The 13,165-nt window shown below is 37.6% G+C and overlaps 1 protein-coding gene across 2 annotated transcripts in view; it reads left to right on the forward strand.

Annotated features, from left to right (window-relative positions):
* The window catches only part of LOC135202294 (leucine-rich repeat-containing protein 15-like), a 418,317-nt gene extending 411,335 nt beyond the window's left edge, over positions 1–6,982 (forward strand). For both annotated transcript variants that reach the window (XM_064231614.1, XM_064231613.1), the window contains one exon: positions 6,478–6,982. In XM_064231614.1, coding sequence (XP_064087684.1) covers positions 6,478–6,694 — 217 coding nt within the window. In that variant the 3' untranslated portion in view covers positions 6,695–6,982. The remainder of the gene's footprint in view (positions 1–6,477) is intronic.
* The last annotated feature ends 6,183 nt before the right edge of the window (positions 6,983–13,165 follow it).

Genomic DNA, 13,165 nt, shown 5'->3' on the forward strand with positions numbered 1-13,165 from the left:
TTTTCGACAAAAGCCATGCGCTGGGACCTATGAGGTCATTCAGCGCTGAAAGGAACACTGAGAGTAGAAAGGTTTGAAAGGCGTAACAGTAGGAAAAGCTCGAAGTTGCACTATGAAACAATTGTCAGGAGAGGTTGGAAAGTAAGACGGAAGAGAGAGAATATGAACAGGGGTACAGTAAAGGGAATCAAAGGGGCCGAAGAACCTTAAGTAATGTCTACTGTGGCATTACAGGGGAGGATTAAACTGGAAAAGCAACGCTCTATTCTCTTCGAGAAAAAATAGGTTAACATACAATCTCATACCTAACTGGATCCACTACGCATCAATACTAATGGCGTGCTGACAGCTTGATCGTTTCAACAGGATAGAATAGTTGCTATTGTCGCGCCTCCAAAACAGGCAACAAGCAACAGGTAATAAATACCTGGCCGTCATGGCCATTAGTATCGAATTAGAATACAAAATTGAGGCCAAAGTCAAGCACTGGGACGTACGAGGCCATTCATTGCGGAAAATAATGTTGAGAATTTGTCAAGAGACGGTAGAAAGTAGGATGGAAGAGAATTTGAACGGAGAGACAGTGACAAGAATGAAAGGAGTTGCAGCCAAGGGCCGAAGGAACGCTGCAAAGAACCTTAAGTAATGCTTACATTCTTCTTCTTCTTTGCCTACAGCTATTCTCATTTCTATATAAGGTCGCTGTTTCTAGTTAGCCTTCTCCATCTTCCTCTAGCATGTACATCTTGTTCAAGATCTTAGACCCTTTTAAGTAATGCTTACAGTACGCCTAGAGAAGTGCACTGACGGCACTACACCCTATCGAAAACCATCAGGATTGAACGCGACCATGAAATGAATTTAATTTCTCTTAACGAACGACTTGGAATTCCAAAACTACTTGGTATCTTGGAATGATTCCTGACTATCACTGGAGAGGATATCTGTAAAATATCCACTTTTCTTTTCATAATAGAATAACATAGAAGACTGAAAATTACAGTAAACTTTTTCCTAGGTTATTAATGAGAGCATGGAGACTGTTGTTTGTTTAATATGGTGCATAAATAATCAAATATGAAGGGTGAAAATAATAACTAAGCGCTTTTATAAGTTATGAAATGGATAAAATTATCTATTCATTCCGGTAATAATATCCTCTGTTTCAGGACTTATTATTATTATTATTATTATTATTATTATTATTATTATTATTATTGTTATTATTATTATTATCATTATTATTAACCGGAAAACGTCTTCATACCAAGCAAAACGAAATTAGCACGAACTGGTGTGGTCATATATATATATATATATATATATATATATATATATATATATATAATATATATATATATATATATATATATATATATTATATATATATATATATATATAAGTGTCTGGCCAATTCGGGAAATGGCCGAGAGGTTTGGCCAAGGTCCGATTACTTGAAATTAACAGTGTTATGAGTGTATATATATATTACATATATATATATATATATATATATATAATATATATATATACATATATATATATATATATATATATATATATATATATATATATATATATGCGTGTGTGAGGGTGGCACACACACGTACGCATAAACTATAAACCCACTAGAATATGCACCATCTATTCGAATTGAATTTAAAATTCGAGGGGCAATGAATAGTTGTGGGTTTTATTGATATATTTGGTAAGTGAACTCTCTCTCTCTCTCTCTCTCTCTCTCTCTCTCTACTCTCTCCTCTCATCTCTCTCTCGTCCAGTCTCTCTCTCTCTCTTAATAAATAAATAAACAAATAAATAATTATGTATACACGTGTGTGAGTGTGTCTGACTGTCTCTCTGATGTAATCTAACAGCATTATGTACAACTGAAAAGCATATAAAAACGACATGATGAATAAAACGGGGTATTTCGAGTGACATTGCTTCAACCCCGATCCCTGGTAAATATTAGAAAAAGGTACAGGTGTGAATAATATATCAAAGTGTGGAATAACTTTATCTTGCACCTGGTTTAACCTATCGAAGGGGGCGGATCCACTGGAACATGTTCTTGAGAATAGTTCTCAAAAGAAAACTACCAATTTCTATTGAAATTAATGGCATTGTTCGCTGACACTGTCTTGATAGAAAGATGCCGCCAATGAACAATGCCATGAACTTCAATAGACTGCATAAGAGAGGAAATATACCAAAATAGCATAAAAAACAGTCAGGTATATCTTAGTTTAACCAGACCACTGAGCTTATTGCAGCTTTCCTAAGGCTGTCCCGAAGGATTAGATATTTTTATGTGGCTAGGAACCAACTGGTTACTTAGAAACGGGACCTACAGCTTATTGTGGGATCCGATCCACATGGAGAAATGAATTTCTATCACCAGGCATAAATTCCTCTGATTCCTTGTTAGCCGAGCGGGGAATTGAACCAAAATAGCATCAAAGGACAAGTGTTATGGGATTTGCAGTGGCCTCCTTATAGATTCATATTTCCTGTCTGACTGAGGATAACATACTCCAGAATCGTTTTTTTTTTTTTTTTTTTTTTTTTTTTTTTTTTGACATCTACTCGCATCAGTTTTCACGCTGTAACCAGCATCCCTCGCAATTAACGAAAATCCCTTCCGAACTCTCCTGAAGACCTGACGAGTGCTGAAACGAAACGACGTCTTACCAAAGTCGTTATTCCACAGAATCCAAACCTGAATATTACCTTTCCCTACCGTCTTCTATATTTATCAGTGATCAGGTCTGAAGCGGTGTTAATCGAAAAATGGGTTCTTTATGGTAAATTTTTCATGATTTTTTAAATGTATAATATATATATTATGATATATATATATAGATATATATATATATATATATATATATATATATATATATTTTAAAAACTCATTAAACAATTACCAAAAACACATTACTCGATTATCTCCGCTTCGTGTATGGATGTGTGCCTGTTAATTTATCTATTATAAGTCTTTGCATAATAAGGCTACAAAGACCCAGGTAACTCAGAATATTTTAGCCGGGCCCACCACACACCCATTATCCATGGCCTCAGAAAAAAAAAAAAAAAAAAAAAAAAAAAAACTATCGCGTAATGCTGTCCTTATGCGCTGCGGTGGCAGATGTTACCAAAACCAGCCAGCGATGGAATCCAATCGCAGCTGAACGAAATAATGCAGAAAGTCTCGCTGGCTGTCAAAGAAATGACCTTTCTTGGTTGATGAAAAGGTCACCGGAGAGGAAAGTTATCCACGCTTAGTGCATCATTCATTACAGGGGGGAGTGGTCGGTCGAGCGAGAAAAAGGAGGAGGTTGGAGATAAGATGGTAAACACAATATATACGGAGGAGAGAGGAAGAGAGATGATGGTAAGGGTCTGAGAGAGAGAGAGAGAGAGATTTCTGATGAACGAATTGAGAGAAGATCCTAAAAGGGTAATTAAGGGAAGGTTCTAAAAGCATAATAAGAGAGAGAGAGAGAGAGAGAGAGAGAGAGAGAGAGAAGGGAGAGGGAGAAGGGATTGGTTGAGACGGAGGGAGAGAGACGAGAGAGAGAGAGTGGAGAGAGTAGAAGAGCAGGGGGGTGTTCAACAAAGTTCTGATAAACGAATTAAGAGAAGGTTCTAAAAGCATAATACGAGAGAGAGAGAGAGAGATATGTCAAGTTAAATACATGTGGTCTAAGAGCAGGAGAGATGTCAGGAGCGTATACCAGTGAGAGAGAGAGAGAGAGAGAGAGAGAGAGAGAGAGAGAGAGAGAGAGAGAGAGAGGCGGGTGTTGGGGAGAGAGAGCGACAGGACGACCTTTCTAATAAACTGAACATAGAAAAATAAAAAAGAAATCCAAGGTTGATCATTATTTCAAAATGACTTTTTGAAAAGTCGAAGAATTAGTTATTAAGGGAAAATTTGTCTTTAATTAAACGATCCTGATATGTCTGATTTATGATGTTTGTCATCCAGGCTCTAAAGTACCCAGACTAATGAAGAGACAATTAAAAATTCACGGGATTTAAATCCATCAACTTCACCCAACACATCACCCGTTAGTTGGATGCCAGTTATCCAAGATTCATCCGATCAGATCATCATCCAATGCTTCACATTTGCACGGGTTCGTACATTCGTACTGCAACACTTCTGCTAAATTATTTCCCCTGCTTGGCTAACTTCCAAAGCACACGCCACTTATTATGCATGACAGGCAGCCTAGCATTTCTTGGGATTCGACCTATAAGCGTAAATATTGCAGCCTGCGTGCGGCCAGGTCATCCCAGGGCCTCCTCGCTCCCATTCGGGTTAAGCTATGTCGAATGCTGGTGGGATAAGACGTCATTGCGTCCTAAGTTAGGTTAGGTAGCTTTCCTCCTGGTCTTGGGTATTTACCGATCCGGTTTCCTTTGTTCCAATATAATTGCAGTTTCGCAAAAACGGGTCACGACAATCTACTAATGGTACTTCAATTCCAAAAGGAATCCCAGTCCTTTTGCCTAACAAGAAGACGCTTCAGCTCGGGATTATTTCGGGGCTTTTCGATTCACGGGACATTAATCACTATGAGCAGACGAGAATCTCTCTCTCTCTCTCTCTCTCTCTCTCTCTCTCTCTCTCTCTCTCTCTCTCTCTCTCTCTCTCTCTCTCTCTCTCTCCTTGCGTGAGTGTGTCTGATAAACACCCGACCATTTTTGTGTAGTGAAAGGAAGTGATTTTGGAGAAAGAAATGTCTTATGACGAAATCTTAGTGAAAAAAAATGTCTAATGACGCAATTCTTCAGAAAAGAAACGTCTAATGGCGCAGACTTAAAAGGCGAAAGACCCTTCAACCTTGAAATAAGTTCAAACATCATTACGATTTCACGGCGGTATGTGCTCTCTATTCATATGCGTGTTCATAACATTTCACGTATTTTCTAAAAAGGTTTCCGACTTTTGACCAAGACCTTTGACCTCCAAGTCTAACTTGTATTTTGTGTAGTAGTCTTGCATATTCCCAGCAGTTCTTATTATTTATCAGTGAGTGCCTTATTTTGAGCACTTATGCTAAAGAAAAGAGGCGTGAGCAGGGGCGTCATTTCAGATTTTAAGTTAGGGGAGGGGGGCAAAGACGGTTTGGCGAGCGAAGCTAGGCTAATCAGCTGGGGTTTTTTTACTTTGAGCTATTATATGTTTTTTGAAGCCACATGAGCAAGGTATTTCAGCAAAAATTATATATTCCCACTACTGTTTATCTCATCATCACTATTAGCTATTATAGTAGACAGACAAGGATCAAGAACCTTAATATTTCGAGAAATTTCATATATTTATGATTGCACATTTTAAAAGAAAAACATGCTGTTACTTCTTGGGGCTAAGGGGGTGAGGGGGCCAAGTAAAGGTTTAGGGGGGGGGCCCAATTGAGGCTTGGGGGTGGGCAGTTGTCCCCCATAATGACGCCCCTAGGGGAGGGAGAGAGAGAGAGAGAGAGAGAGAGAGAGAGAGAGAGAGAGAGAGAGAGAGAGAGAGAGAGATAAGAGTAATAATAGTAAAATATCGCCCATTAGGAAGCTCACGATAAGTTAACTAACCTGTCCCGAGCTTGCTGAGCTCAACTTAGCAAATATGAGAGAAGACCATCAGGTCTGTAGGGTGTTTTACACTCGTTCCCTAGAGGTTGACAGGCACGAACTTCCTCCCAAATGAACGTTGACCAAAATATTGATTAAAAGAGTGCCGTGAGCACCATTAAAAAGAAATCAAAAGTGATTAGGCTGCAATGGGTCCAGTGCTGAGTACTTGACAGCTGAAGTAAGTCGGTCAAATGATGCCTTGTTACGGCTTCCAAGTCTTTTAACACCTTTTATGACGCTTGCTACAAGTCTTATCAAGATAAGGAGCCTCAAATTATCGACTACATCATACGGTTTACGGGTAATTTATAACAATAATTTTTATTTGGGAAAAACGCTCTCTCGCGAGAGTATATATAATGTTCTAAGAGGGCCACAATAATAAAAAATGTTGCGAGTTTTTAAATTATACACGAACTCGCAACGTTTTTTTATTATTGTGGACCTCTTAGAACAATAATTTTTATATCTATGTTCACTTTTCTGTATGGTTTCCAGTTAGATTGTATTGTCTATTAAATCAATACAAATGTTTGTAATGAGTACGAAAAATCCAGGCAGACAAAGAGCTTTTATCCTTCACATTGATAAAAAGCTTATTAACTCACTCATGTTGACTTTTTCTCTTACATCTTATTCACTGAGGACTTAATAATTCACAAGATCAGCATTCTTATTACTCTTATTTCCCTTAGATCAATCAATCAGTCATTATGCATCATTTCAAATACATCTCTTACTGGCTGATCCTTTTCTTGTCGTACAAACGTTACTCATTCATTCACGCTTCCTCTGCACTCGTTGTATAAAGTACGTTGATCAATCCTTCCACTCTCTTTGCAGATACATCCGACGCCAACAGAGAGCCAAACTCGGCAGTGAGTGGCCCGGGGGACCCCCTATCCCGCCACGGCAGGGACAAGACTACAGGGGCCACATGACGACCGCTCCTCCCTCTGCAGCTACCGCTGCTGCTTCTGCCACCAGACCTATCCTGGTGGAGGATTACCTCTACCGGGGTAATCTGTCGTTTGCCAAAGTTCCCGTCACAGACGTTTGATTCGTCCCGGATTCCTGTTGGGTCAGTTGCAAGAGGAATAAGAACTGACTGACTGTTGAAGCTTCTTCTCCTTCCAGTTTCTTGATGGTTCAGCTCAACGATTTCTGGCAACCTGATAAATCCATTAGGCTCCTCTTCCGCTCTCGGATGGATCTCTGATGGGTTGTTTGAAATATTTCAGAACTGACTGAGTATTTTGGCTTCTTTATGAAGATCCCAATAGAACTGACTGATTATCTGGGTTGCTTTATGAAGACCTCAACAAAAATTATCATTTGGGCTTATGTGTGAAGAATTCAACAGATATGACTGATTATATGGGCTTCTTTAAGATTGCAACAGAACTGACTCATTATTTGGGCTTTTTTGTGAGGATTTCAACAAAAATTATTGATTATTTAGGCGTTTATAAAGATTTCACCAGAAACGACCGATCATTTGGGATGCTTTATGAAGACAACAGATATGACTGATTACAGGGGCGTTTATAAAGATTTCAGCAAAAGTAACTGATTATTTGGGCCTCTTCGCGAAGATTTCGACAAAATTGACTGTACTGTAGGAACAGATTGGCTCATTTGGACTTTTCCCATCCATTTTTTTTTTTATTTATGGCCCAAATGGGATTTCAGACGAATTAACTTGACTGACTGCTATCAAGGTCTACTCGTTCTAATTTTTATCATTTCGGTTAAATCATTTCAGTAGAATTACCCGGATTAACTGATTATCAGTTCGGCTTCTGACGGTTTACTTTATTAAAGGATTCAGGAGAATAGAATGAGCTGACTAATTGTCTGGTCGTCCCTTACCGCACACCCCCCCCCCCTTTTTTTTTTTTTTTACCGCTTTCCTTTGACGGTTCAATTAAAAGCCCATGTTTACCCTGTCATCCGTCTCCTCGACGTATCCTACATTACCCAGCGAACATCTCCCACGAAAGGAAAACGAGCTTCCTCGATTGGATCAAAGCTGAACGTCACGAAAATAGATTTTGTAAAGGTAAAAAGCAAAAAACACCAGATCCCCTTTTATCTTTCTTACAGAACAGGAGACTTCGAACGCATATAACACTGATTCAGGCAAACCCGTCCTTTATGAATTTCTTTTGAAACTAGAGAGACTTCTCGTGAAACCTTTGAAATTCTGTTACAGCGTTCGTGTCCATATTGGGCTCTCGTAATGAAAACAGGTCAGAGAAGAATTTCCCATGTAAACAGAAAAATGTCGACTATTAAACGGAAAGGAAAAACAGCAAAAATGGCCTATGTAAACAGAAAAGTGTCGACTATTAAACGGAAACGAAAAACAGCAAAAATGGCCTATGTAAACAGAAAAATGTCGACTATTAAACGGAAAGAAAAAACAGCAAAAATGGCCTAAGAGAAGTGACATGGTTTCTATAGATATGTTAAAACCAAAGATAAATGGGAAAATGACTTGTCTTAAAAAAAAAAAAAAAAGGAGAGCCAGACAGTAAAAAAGCCGACTGGAAAAAGCATGAACAGACCAATAAAAAAGGGATCCTATAGAGACACTGAATAAAATGGCCTCACATAGCGACTTGTCTTCTTCTTACCCGCAACAGTTTTTGTGCCAAGTTTCGAAAAGGAACCAGTGCTTGATGCATTACATAATAATGCATAAAGCACCAGCGCGCACGCTCACCTCGATCCACACGAAGAGAAAGCAAGCACAGCAAGCAGAGGTTCGTCAAAGCAACACGGAAAACGAAAAGGGGATCTGATGTAGAGATCCCCTGAATTTCTCGGCGTGTTTCTCAAGTGACGCAATGTCTCAATTCTGCTTTCATGAGTTAGGATGTGACATGGAAAAGTAACTTCGGTTATCAACTGTGTCGCCGTGACCTCAATCCTTCCGACATATTTTATTTCGAAGTCAGTCTTTCATGCTTCCAACCATAACCTTTTATAACGACTAAGTCTCCAAGGGCTGGCGAGGACACTGTCAAATGACAGTTGCTTGTGAAAGTTTGCTTAAAGGATTCCGAATCAGAATAAAATGTTTTTGTGTTTACCAAAAATTCACAAAAGATCACCATATTTTTTCCTAATACTCCAGTATAAGAAAACTGTAATCGAATTTTTTTTTTTTTAATACAAGAAACTTTGGGATACTATTTTTTATTTCTATCATATGCAAGGGCCAGTAACATACGAGGAGATTAATTCTTTGTCTTACTTCATCGATTCTGAATCGCTGCATAAAATCTGTCTTTAAAATGCCATTTTCTTTTGCACAGCAAATACTTTATGTATAAAGTATTCATAGTCTGTTGTTACGTTGAAAAATAATCTACAGCTAAAAAGTATTCTTTATGTAACTAAATGTACTTTTTTATATACTAGTTTACCGCAAGCTATTCATAATTTTGGCCTAAGAGTTTCAAATATTGATTGCAGAGTACATTATACTCCAACCTTCTGCGGAACCTTTTTCATGCTTTTGCTTTGCTCGATTAGATTTCAAGCAATTATTTTCTCGAAAATTTGTCATTGTTTTTGCAAATGCGCATAGGTATTTGCACTACGGTAATTACAAAACATACGTTGCTTAAGTAAATTTGTTTATTAGCCGCAGGTTATTGTAATCAGTTCACTTCAATATCGATGCAGATTACATTTACGACATTTCAAAAACTTTGAGCAATTTCAGTTGTAAAATTAACATTAACTTCGCTTGGTTAAAGCAACGTCTTCTCTCGTTACTCATCTGTCAACGAGAGGCAAGGAGAAACTTCAGATGAAAAAATAAAAAATGAAAAAAATGTAAATAGCCGCCCAATCGTATTCTCAAGTAAAGTATATTATTCTCCCAGTCTGAACTGATGACAGGCTCAAACAACCAAGTCGTTCAGAGGTCTAATTATTTATCCTTACTCCTGGTCTCGTTGACTGGCAAATACTCAGCAGCCCTTCATTAACGCTGGCATTAAGGTCATTTCAAGGAAATAGAGAAATTTATGTGAGATAAGGATTCTTACTTTGACTGGAGTATTACCAACTGTCCAAATTTTTGGCTCCTAAAGTTTTTTTTCTTTAAGGTGAACTACACTTGTTGAATAAGTATTTATCCCTTGATCAGACGCCTTTAACTTACGAGGACCCAGAATCGACCAGAAGAATTAATACAAGATTAAGATTCATGACGGCTAGACACTCTACTCGACCAGATAGATTAGGATCCAACACGACTGGTGTAACATTAAAACTAATTGGGAAAATCTCTCTCTCGCGAGAGTACATAAATAATGTTCTAAGAGGTCAACAATAATTAAAAATGTTGCGAGTTCGTGTATAATTTCAAAAACCCTTTACAAAGCTTTCGAACCCTTCCCTGGGTTCATCTTCAAAAAAGATGAAGATGAACCCAGGGAAGGGTTCGAAAACTTTATAAAGGGTTTTTTTATTATTATTATTATTCTACACGAACTCGCAACATTTTTTATTTTTGTGGACCTCTTAGAGAACTAAAACTGATCACTTTCCAGTGGTATCCTTAGGGCCGCCAGTAACTCTCAATTAGTCCTGCGCAGTTATGCCTGCACAGTCGGCCTGTTCAGGCAAAACTGAACGTTAGTCCGCTCAGTTTTGCCTGCAAAGACCGACTGGACAGGCATAACTGCGCAGGTATAACTGAACGTTAGTGGCGGCCTTATCAAGCACCGTGATGAAAACTGCATAATATCTCGCCAATCTTACCAAGATTTCATTTGAAATCTGTGAAGTTCGTCAGTCATGCTAGAATGTTCATCCATCGTCGTCGTCAACATAATTATCATAATTATCACACAGTGTCCTTTTTTTTTAAGTACTGTCAGGAAGAGCAATATTCTCTTATTATATATGCTACCTGAAAATGTTGGTCACGAAGCACGAGACAGACAAACGAGGGAAATGGCACACTGCATAAACATCTCATTCAATATTTTCTTTGTCAATTGAGACCGAATTGATTTCGATTAATTTGTCGCAACAGTTTCACATTTGTGTGGGTGTGTCTCTACGAAATTTCCGTCGTCAGTTTTGGGAAATATTTTTCAATCAGATTAAGATGCTATGTATATTTAACAACAGCTTTTTGGGTTCCTCTATCAGATAGAGAAATGCTATTATTTTGGTAGTCTTTTTTTATCCGAGGAATAACATATTCGGGTGATGTAATTTTTCAGACTGAGACTCGCCATGTTTGTGTACATTATTCCATCTGATTATTTGTATGTTTCCCATTTTCAGGTTGAAATATAACAATGTAGTTTAAGTTTCTCTAATTAAAACTTAATATATTTGGCGTTTTCCTTTTGTCAGCCTCTTAAATTATAATTCTACGTTTTTTATTTCCTTAGTCCTCTTATGAAATAATGAATTTTGGAATTATACATTAACAGAATACGAAACGAAATATTATTTGTATATTCCATCATCAGGTGGACGAACAATATTCACTGAAGTATTCCTTAATCAAACTGAAAAGTGACATAATAGAAAATATAAAATGTGTTTCCTTCCTAAGATGAAAGGGCATTTTCACAAAAAAAAAAAAAAAAAAAAACGTGTTCCCTCTTTTTATATCTTAAGATTTGTTATGTATTTCTTATGTAAAAAGTTCTGAAGAAATGTCCGAGAAATGTTTGAATTCGAGATTTAAATTTTCATTTCTGTGTTAATATGACAGTTGCACTATCGCCTTAAAATGCAACTGTTAAATGTACGTAACAACAGTATTTGTATGTTGTTTATTTATCCATACATTCTATGTACATTATGTTCGTCCTTTCATAAACGAGCATTCTCTCCTCTGGAAGCAGGATTTGCGAATTCATGGCCTTTAGGCCTAAGCTTGTTCATTATGAGTGTTTGCCGATGTTGAGTCATGACAATGATATAAGTAAAACGTTTTGTACATAATAACATAATACCCATATTACCTAGTTATGCTGTACATTTCATAACACTAATGGGATCTCGATTGCATATTTGTTTACACTTGATGTCTGTCTGCCAAGGACTCAATCAATTTGAGATATTTAATTCAATGAACTTTTGATATGGTCATCGAGTAGTTTATCTACATTCACGAAGTTTTAAGGCTTTCATTTCCCCAGTAAACTTGTAGACCAAGCACCGACAGTCCTAGATATATAAAATCCCGTTCTGATCAGTTTTATGTAAGTGACATTTTTTGCATTCTGACATATTCTATTTATCCTTCAATGCCATTCTGCATAAGCTGTGTGGATGTGAACGATGTCAAATTGTTGATTGTATGTTATACTAAATATTACAATTGCTCAATAAAATGTAAGCGAAAAGTCAATATCCTCTCCGCCCCCCCCCCCCCCACCTCCCTATCCAGTATGTTCTGAGATTCTAATCATTTTCTAATGTTTATTTATTTTCGCTCTTCGTGTACTTGTACAAATCATCCCTCTCTCGCGTCAACCTTTACTCAATAAGAGAAAAAAAGAAATAGAATTATACGTCCTTCCGCATAATAAATATTTATGAAACTCTGCTGTGTTTTATTACATTCGTTTAAGTGTTTCTTTCTCGCATTTTGCCTTTTATTACCACGGAAGAAAAAAGAAACATGAAAGAGTTACATCAGTCTTCACAGGCACTGCTTTCTTTCAGGCCCTGCTAGGTCATCTGCGGAGGCGTTGCAAGAAAAGGCACTTCCTATGTCTATGTATGTCTATGTTCGTTCAGAGGGCAGGCTGGGAAGTTTTCAGCATGACCCACACATACCCCCAACACGCACCTCCAACCCCCACCCTCTATCTTACGTTGGTCATAAGATCTTCAGTAAATAGATATATATATACAAAAATTACAAAATCCTATCCGAAATTTGCACATAAATTTCGCGCAAATATGTACGCAAATGAATAAAAACATTTCCATTGTTGCGCAGTTGAAGTTGGTGTATACAGAGCCCCCTGAACGCATAAGAAATGGTCTGCTGTAAATGGATATATAATGAAAAAAATAAATGATAAAAACCTAACGGAAGACTGCACATACATTTCGCGCAAATACATACGCAATGTATAAATTCCTTTCCTTTGTTGTTAAGTTGAGGTTGGTGTATACAGAGCCCCAGAAACACATAAGAAAAGGCTTGCCTTAATGGTGAAGACATGGGAGTGGTCAAAGAGGGAGTGTGAATGACTCCATTGTAGCCTAGAAGGCTGCCTAGTTGTAGAAGCTCTTTGATATGACAGTCATCCATTAGCAGAGTTAGTGGAATGAATACGATAGAGACTGATACCAAATTTTCCTCCAAAGCCACCCTTAGTAGAAACGTCCTCTTTAAATAAATTATCAAAGCCATAATTGCTTAGTTCTTGAATAGTACAGGTACAATTAATGAAACAAGAAAGTCTGTAAGTTAACAAGGTAGGCTGAGTAGTACAGTTCTCAGTCAATTTTGCTAGATCGGTGGATTCCA

This window comes from Macrobrachium nipponense, chromosome 30, assembly GCF_015104395.2.
Source record: "Macrobrachium nipponense isolate FS-2020 chromosome 30, ASM1510439v2, whole genome shotgun sequence".
Lineage (NCBI taxonomy): Eukaryota > Metazoa > Arthropoda > Malacostraca > Decapoda > Palaemonidae > Macrobrachium > Macrobrachium nipponense.